This window comes from Austrofundulus limnaeus, unplaced genomic scaffold (genome assembly GCF_001266775.1).
Source record: "Austrofundulus limnaeus strain Quisiro unplaced genomic scaffold, Austrofundulus_limnaeus-1.0 Scaffold39, whole genome shotgun sequence".
Classification (NCBI taxonomy): domain Eukaryota; kingdom Metazoa; phylum Chordata; class Actinopteri; order Cyprinodontiformes; family Rivulidae; genus Austrofundulus; species Austrofundulus limnaeus.
The window spans coordinates 2,287,911-2,296,960 of NW_013952441.1; the positions used below are offsets into that span (position 1 = coordinate 2,287,911).

Consider the following 9,050-nt stretch of genomic DNA (forward strand, 5'->3'; position numbering starts at 1 on the left):
TTTCACATTAGTCTGTACTCGCAGTACGTTTAAGAGTTTATAAGAGGACATGTTAAAATGTTGTTTCTATGCACAAAGTACCACATAGAGCTCAGTTAGTTTAGCAGTGCTCAGTTGTAGTRAAGAGACAATGTGTAATTTGTATTTAGTCAAAGTTAAACACAAAAYGTACAAGTTAATTACAAGTGGCCTTTTGAGGACCACCATGATGCTCATGTGCCCCTYAGTGAAAATGTGTTTGACACCCCTGCTCCACTTATGTAATTCAGATGATTCAAAAAAATTTTTACTATAATTGTAGACGTTCAGAGAACAGAGGAGGTAAAAGTACCAATTCTACACTGTAAACCTGATTGGTGAGATCAATAGGTGTTAATTTATTTGCAACCTTATAAACAAAATAATTGGGACGTTGTGTAGATTGTAAATAAAAAGCAAATTTCTGATTACATTTTGCATGCACTAGAAGAAAAAACATTTTACATTTTTATTGGCTGGTTTTAAACAAAAGTAAAAGAAAGAACATAATTTCGCTCAGAATTCTTGTAAAAATATCTACCAGTAGTTTGAATTTTATATAAATAATTTATTCAACTATTTAGATATGATTATGTCATTTAAATAAAAATTTTGTGAACATGATGTTTATGTGTTTGCTCTGCAGTGCTTTTATTTTTTTGTTTGCCTAAAGTGGTTTTTTTTTTTTTCCTAATCTTTCCCCAAATGAAGACACACACACACAGGTCATGGTGGTTACGCCCCCTGCGGGAGTGCATTGGTAATAACTTTATTGCAAAAATACAGGTTCCCTCTTTCCCCGAGCAACACGATCCCCGAAACTGACACACACTCAGTCTACACACACCCACAAAAAAAGGCCATCTTCWGTAGTTTTTTCCCCACATTTCTCCGCCTTCGACTGTCAATCACAAACACACACTGATCGAGTTTACATTCAGTTGTTCCATTTCTACTTTCGTCACCTCCTCCTCCTCGTTGCTCCATCCTCACATTCTATCAGCCGAAACGTACAGAACAACATCAGCAGCAATAAACATGAGATCTCCTCCTCATCCTCGTACATGGGAGCCCCCCTGCCCCAGTGGGTGGGTGTGTCTGCCTCCTGACTGTCTCTGATACTGTGAGGGAATTTGCATAGCGGACTCATGCGCTACAATTGGCTACATTCTCCCACATCCACAACTAAAACAAAACAAAACAAAAAGATCAACAAGTAATGAACCTAAGTGAACAATAAAAATAACAAGTTAAGTGCCAACCTTTGGTTTAGTTACAAGGATCAATCAACATTCTTGCAAAACTTTACATTGGCCATTTGCTTCATAAGGTTTTTGTTCATTTATATAGAATAAAGCATATAATAAATGTACCGTACACGTGTCAGAATGCTACTCGTTTGTGAGGGCTCATGAATGTTCATACCACCGAGGAATGGTTGACATCTCTCAAGATAGATGATTGGCTGAAAATATACCTCTAATACATATTCATCATATAAAGCATATTTATATCAGACATGGTATTGGATCAGGCTGAATGTGTGCCGTTTTTGTTCCCGTCTGGGTCTCAAAACCTGCTTCAGTGGGAGAGAAGGAATAAGAAAGAGTGACTTTATAGGTGCCAATGAAGTTCACCTGAGGCGTCGAAGTAAAATAAACACCGCCAACCTCTCTTCACCTGCTTCTTGGTCAAGAAAAAAAAGAAAAAAGGAACCTTCCGGAAAGTGCACTTCTTCCTGCAAAGTGCACTTGAGTTCGTCTGCTTCGACTGATAAAAGCCTAAGAGGCGAGTTTCCCTCCTCTACATTCTCCCTCTCCACACTCCTCGCCTGCTGGCCTGTTTGCGCTACCGCAGATTTCCCGTTCAGAACAAAGAGAGCAAGCAAGAATTAAATACCGCAATTAGGTTAAATGAAAGAAAAGACAGAGGTGAAGGTGCAGAGAAAAAGAAACAAAATGAAAAGGGAAGCGCTTTTCTTGTTAAATCTCCCAGTAGAAACGGGAGAGCTGTCATTAGGTCCGGTTTAGGGGGGGCAGAAACTCCAGCTAGACACTTGTGAAGTGCACTCCACTCCTACTTGAAATGCAGACATGAGGAAGTACCACTTTTTATCAATATTTGTTAATTATCAACATTCCATAAGGTCTTATTAATGAACATACAGGTTTCATACATGAGTATTTTTTTTCTGTACACGACTTTTAGTCAGTAGAGTTCAGTCTCGTGGATTAACTGTGCGCCCACACGCAGGAGGAACCAAAACAACAAAAGCCAAAAAAAAAACATAAGAAGATAAGAAGAAAATATGGCTGTCCATCTGAAACAGGTTCAGTTCAGCTACATGTGCGTCAAACAGGAAATGCCCATGAAGAAAGAGGAAGAGGCGTGGCTACTTGGTTAAGAGTCTCCCATTGAGCTGAGGGTCCTGCTGGGTGGAGCTCTGGTCCCAGCTGGACCAGGCCGACTACACAGAACCCAGAGGGAGACAGGAAACAGTTCGAGGGAGTAAAGGAGGGGTAGGTTGAGGTTGTAGTTAAGGGGTCAGAGTGACTGCATAGACAGAATCAAAGGTCAAAGGGGGCAAAAAGGCAAGGAGAGGCTAAGCGGGGTGCTTCAGGTGCTGAGGGAGGCTCGTCATCAGTGCAGATATGTGTGTGCGTGTGTGTGTGTGTGTGTGCGTGCGTGTGTGTAAGTCCTTTGAAGAAGATTGATAAACAGGACAGGTGTCGATATGATCGACCTGTCTGAGCCAATTGCAGGTTGTCAAGKTGGCGCCGTCTTGGACCACAGCGCTGCTGCTCCGTGGGAAAGGTGGACAGGATGAGACATCAGTGAAACAGAGCAGGACTCTGGTCCGAGGGCAGTTTGACCCCCGTCAGACACAGCCAGAAACTGCCTGCACTGCCCGACAGATCCTGGACAGGAGAGAAAAAGATCAGAAACATCTAGTCAGACTAACAAAAAAAAAAAAAAAAAAAAAAAAAAAAAAAAAAAAAAAAAACAGTATGAGATTGGTATTGTGGTGTTTCAGAGGGGTGGGCTAACTTTTCCATTATAACAGGGTATTCATCGTCATTGCCCAAGTGTAAAATAAATGTTTTTAAAAAGGTCATCAACATATTTTCATTGTTTAGCTCACTTTCTAAGTGTAAAATCCTAACTTAAAAATTCCCACTAACATTTTATTGTGATTTAGCTCACTGTTCTTACATTTTGCTAGTTTTTATTTAATATTCAATTGGATTATTATATGTAAATGTTATGTCTCATTGTTTAATCCTACATCTAAGTGTGTAAATCAAAATGTAAAAGTTATTTGTACAATGTTGCAACCAAATGTTTACCTTTACGTACTCCAGAAGGGAAAAACAGCCTTTGCTGTAGCTGTGTAGCTTTTGCTATGACATCATCATTCTGTGGCAAAAGCAACCGCTAACGCTGCTAACGCTGCTGAAGCTTCCCTACAAGACATTAAACTCGCAGTTGCAGCCAGTGTCTATCTACACTTCAAACTGCCAGACCACAGCCACCATCCATATTCGTCAACGAACACATTTTGAATTTAAATTGTAATACCATCAGCGGCAGCTTTAGCATTAGCTTTTGTCGCAGGATGACGACGCAACAACAAAAGCCGCGCATCAACGGCAAACTCCGTGATCCATTCTGAAATACTTAACTGTAAGCTTTATCATTTAGCAACAACATTAACATCTAATTTTTGCATTTAGATTTACACATTTAGATTTAGGATTTAATATTTAACATTTAGCATTTAAGTTTAACATTTAGTAAAAAATGGCTAAATGTAAGAGGAGGGAGCTAAATAACAATAAAATATTGGTGGAAAGTTTTTAACAAGGATTTACACTCAGAAAGAGAGCTAAATAATGAAAAAAATAAACATTTTATTTTACACTTGGCGCCCCATAGTGGGGATGTTGCTCAATAATGGGGAAACACTGCATTTGTTAAAACATTTTATTTTACCTTTTAAATCAGTTTTTATATTGAAAATTTATTTTAAAGGTTTTATTGGCGGGCCAAACTGAAGTCACCTGGAAGTGAAATGTGGCCCGCAGGCCACCAATTGGATGGCCCAGCATTATAGTATCAGCCAATGTTTGCATCTCTAATTCAGATACATACTGTATTTCTGATGAAAAAAAAATGTTAATTTTAGAAATCACTTTCCAACAAGTAGAGTTTTAAAAGTCTTTAGTTCAAATTTTGTTTTAAGATTTCTGCATTTCTTTTTTATTCTGAATTTGTAGTCATAAAACTTCGGTTTTAAAGGTTAATTTTTTAGAAGAAAATAGTAAACTGTTTAGAAAGTGCTTTGTGTGATGCTTAGAAAGTTCTTCCATTGTATTTTAATGTACAGGTAAATATGATCATATTTTTGTTTCTCTTTTCTTCCAAAGGAATTATTGTTTCTTTTCTTTTCAATCTTTGTTATGATTGTCTGCTATCTGCGCTTTTTTATTTTTCATTGTGCTTTAATACATTTTTTCTGTATTTTCCATAATTGCTAATTTAAAAATCAAGCTGCTAGACTTAAGAAGGCTTTCTGTATTTACAATGGATTTGTAGAATTTGATAATTCTCTTGGACAAGAAGAAACTATGCACTGTTTAAAATAATTTCTTAAAATTGATAATAAATGTGACTGAAAGCACGGATATGCTCCAAACTTTTATAAAAAAAAAATACTGTAAATCTTCTCAAAATACAGCCTTGTGTAGATTAAAACTTTCCGACTTTTGTGCCAGATAATTAGTTTCGAAATGCAGTAACTTTAAAAAAAAATGCAAATGCATTTATGTGGCACGCAAAGTAGCCCAACTAAAACTCCATGAGTTTACTGCAGATGCAAATGAGCTGTTTTCCTCTAAAGAAAACTTTACCTGTGAAGCAGTGAATGGAGGTGGTGATGAAGAGGAGTTATGATGAAGGAAGTGATGGAATAGCAACAGGGACTCAGAAGAGAGGCAGTAAGCAAGGTGAGGCACCGACATCAACCTGCTTCACCTTAGAGAGAAAGCAGTTTGGAAACAGAAAATAAATGAGACAAAGTGTGTAGGGGAGAGAATGAAACGTGATGCGGGGACGTCAGGCAGCTGCTGCTAAAAGCCACAAGGGGGCAGCAGAGCGGTGGGAGCTCAAGGAGGTTATATAAAACAGCTGGAGTGCGCAGAAACCACGTGACTGTGTGATCGGATGGTGAAGCTAACGGCTAATGCAAAACAGTCAAGAGTCTGGATTTCCCATTACTGTACATGTTGACAACAGAGCAGAAAAAAAAGGACTGACAATGTAGAGATCATTAAAACTATTAATAATAATATTAACCCAGTTATTATTAATATTTTACAGTTTATATAATTTATCTAACGTTTTAAATAATGTCAGAAAAGCTGTTTGTGTTATGGATTTATTAACAGAAGATAAAMAGGAAAACATCTCATTTCACAACACAAGTCAGCAGATTTGATCTTATTTAGCTCAATGTGATCTGAGCAGAACATAATGTAACAGTTTAAAATTAAAATWATCTTATAAAGTCCATGTAATCACTGTTAGTTATTGAACTAGTTAACAGATATTAGYTTGTGGAGCATTTATACAGAGTTTAGCTCTGTTGAATCATGCTACAATTTAACACAAACTATTAAATATTACTTTGTCCTCTGATTAATATTTAGACCTACAGAGTGTAAAATAATATTATAAATGTCTGATTAATATTTAGACCTACAGAGTGTAAATAATATTAATGTGAGTATTTTTAGGTTTCTGTTAGAGGAACCTGACTTGTTGAGAAGATGTTAGCTAATAGAGACAAGTTTCATCCTATAACCAGAGAACATTTTCTAACTGTTGACTGTTAAATATAAATATTATTATTTTTTATGACAGTAAGAAGAAATAATAAATATACTTTATTACTAGCTGAAGTCATCATTTTTCAACTAGCTAAAGTCTAAGTTACAGGCTGACTTCAGGTCTGGTTTAAATCATTGTTACTTATAAAATATGTATTTTTCTGGTATAAATCTGCTGTTTTACATGATTGTTGAATGAAATTAACATAATTATTGTCCTGATGCATCTCAGTAATCCAGGTAAAAAATCAAAAAGAAAAAAATTGTTTAGGTCCTCTGGACGGGTTCTTCTCTAATGAAACGTTTCGTCTCTCTTCCAAGAGACTTCTTCAGTCTGAGAGTTTCAGACAAAATTCAGGCTTTTAAGCGCTGCCTCCATGTGACTGATACTCACATCACATGGCTATCGTTGACACCTCATTAATACCTATGGTAACAGGGGGTGGAGTGATACTGGCAATAGCAGCGCTGTAGGAGGGGGACAACTGAAAACGGAGGCCTCCACCTCTGTTTAATGATGGACGGTCTTTCTTCACAAAAATGGCTTCTTTTACGCCTCTCTCTTTTGGACGCCATCTCTGTTCCTCCATGCTGTCACAGATGCTACCAGTGTGCGGCATGAGCGGGGCTCAGCCTAGTGATCTATATTCAGGTCTATGTGGGAGCTCTACTCACAAAGCTGCGGGTTGCAGTCAGGCGGCTGCGGCGCGAGGTCACCATCGTGCCGCTCAGGCTGCGTCCGATTCGCCTCTGGTTCTCCCCATCATCAGGCCCCGCCCCCAGACGCGGATCCCGCAGCATCACTGGCTGCAGAGACAGAAAAGGTCCTTCATCACGCCTGAACACGGAGCCAGCTGACGAACTGTGTGAACACGTGCAGGTTATGCTGCTAAAATYAATAAGCAGGCGATGCCTTGTTGAGGTAGGTGGAGGGATCGGTGCCGTCCGCCCCGTACACACTCCTCTCCATGTCTGCGCTGGGGGTCTTGGATCGCACCTGCCCCCCCATCCGGGATATCAGTCTCTCAGATGGGCTGCAGCCTGAAAACGTGCAGATGGAAAAGCTCTGATTCACTTGATTTGAAATGAAGGACAAGATTCAAATAATACTGATAACAAGAGAATTTGTATTTCCTGTGAAAATGCAGTGTGAATGCTTCATACTGAAAGATTTGTCCTGAAAGCTGCTGAAGAAGCTGACARTGTTTACAGCAAAACTGTTAATATGAGTTAAATTTGAACAGCTAACTCTGACAGAAAGTAGGAAAGCAAAAGTAGACAGCAATATAAACAAGTTGAAATTAGCAGTTATGTGGTGAATGGGGAGTAAAAAMGCTCACATTGGCAGAAACACAAAAAAAGAAGCACAATTTGTTGTAAAAACCTAAACCAGTTAAAGTTAGGAAAAAATATAGCTGAAAAAGCTCAAATTAGTACAAAGCCACAGAAAGAGCATGTTTGCTGAATTACTAGTAAAAAGCAGAAATGTTCATAAAAAGGTCATTTTAAATGGAATAAAATAAAACAAATTTAGCTGAAAAAAAGAATCAGAGTAGCTACAAATGAAAATAAAACTGCTGAAATGAGCAGAACTCAACTAAAACAAGTTTAAAGTTTAAATTACTAGTAAGGAGTTAGAAGCTCTAAAATTGAAAATTAACAGGAAAAAATAGCTGAAAAAGCAGAAAAAAATAAAATTAGCAAAAAAAAGAAAAAAAAAACGTTGAAGGAAGTTGAAACGAGCACAAAGGAGTTAGGTAAAAAGCAGAAACAGAACAAAAACTGCAGTAAAGATTTATGAACATTTTTAAAGGGTTTTAAGGATGTTGAAAATAAGTCTAATCAATTTCAATGAGAAAAATAACGGCAGAAAAAGCTAATTAGCTGAAAAATTATATAAATTGCTGAAGTACCAAAAGTCTTTGCACCCATGGCATAACCGAGCTGAACGTTTTGATATTTATTCGTTTATTAATTGTTAAAATAACAGAAAATTGTGGAACGAGTTAAATGTCAAAAACATACAGAAGAAAAAATATCAGTTGAATGAATATTTACTAACATTCACACAATAATAAAGGCCAGAACTCTGAAACTGACTCCTGATCAGCTGTTAATACTTAATGTGTGTTTGTGTATGGGTGTGTGTGTTTGTGTGTGTTGTAGGTGTGTGTGTGTTTACCTGTCCTTCCAGCCTGCAGACTGGCCTGGTAAAGGGAGTCCAGCTCAGACAGCTCAGCCTCTTCTCGGTCACAGCAGGGATTACCCTGCCGCCCCAGTGCATGCTGGGAGCTGTAGTGCCCTGGAGAGGACTGGCAGCTGTAGCTGTAGTTCTGGCTGGGCGTCTGCGGCCTGATGGGGACGCAGCGGTCGGGCGGCGTGTCGTATGGCGACACCACGGCGTCTGGGCGGTCCAAGCTCCAGGAGGACCAGTGACGCGTGCTGCCGTCAGCCGCGGCTCCGCACTGCTGTCGGTGATGAGCCCTGTCGTCGGGGGAATGGGGCTGCGGGGGCTGCCAGAGTGGCGCGAGGGGTTTCCTTTGCCCCAAAGTTTCCAGAGGAGGTGACGGGGGAGGTGGGGAGCGTGTGTTTCTGAGGTGTGCAGAGAGGGAGGTATGTGTGACGTGCGTGTCCCAGAGACGCAGGGGAAGCGAAGGTAGGGAGATGGCTAAGTGCTTCCCCAGGGGTCTGACGCTCACCCCTCCAGCCTGCAGCAGCTCGCACAGCCTCACCCCCGTCGCCTCCCTCCCGTCCTCGCCTTCCTCCTCCCCGTGACTGGACGGGCCGTAGGGGTGAGCGATGCTGAGGGTGAGCGTAGGCCGAGGCCGGTAGGGTGGAGGGGGCGGGTCCTGGCCCTGAGCGGCTTCCTGGCTGGGCATTGCCTGGTCCTCTTCCTCCTCCTGATTGGGCGTCAGCAGTACTTGGACCGAGCCAGGCTGTTCACTGGAGGAGACAGGAGTGAAGGGCGGGGGGAGTAATGTCAGTCAGCCAGGAGCCACAAGTACAAAGAAATAAAAAAAAAAAAACACAGAGAAGCTTTGACGTCAGGTGAGTTACTGCATTGAGGGAAGGTCACAACGACAGGATAAACAAGCAGATTCACACACACACACACACACACACACACACACACACACACACACA

The 9,050-nt window shown here is 40.2% G+C and overlaps 1 protein-coding gene across 1 annotated transcript in view; it reads right to left on the minus strand.

The window, feature by feature from the left end:
- Positions 1-744: 744 nt before the first annotated feature.
- usp54b (ubiquitin specific peptidase 54b) overlaps positions 745-9,050 on the minus strand; it is a gene marked incomplete in the record, with an annotated part of 77,166 nt that continues 68,860 nt past the window's right edge. Inside the window, 4 exon segments of the mRNA XM_014007083.1 lie at positions 745-2,936; positions 6,582-6,713; positions 6,820-6,947; positions 8,089-8,849. Of these exon segments, the coding sequence (XP_013862537.1) occupies positions 2,850-2,936; positions 6,582-6,713; positions 6,820-6,947; positions 8,089-8,849 (1,108 nt within the window).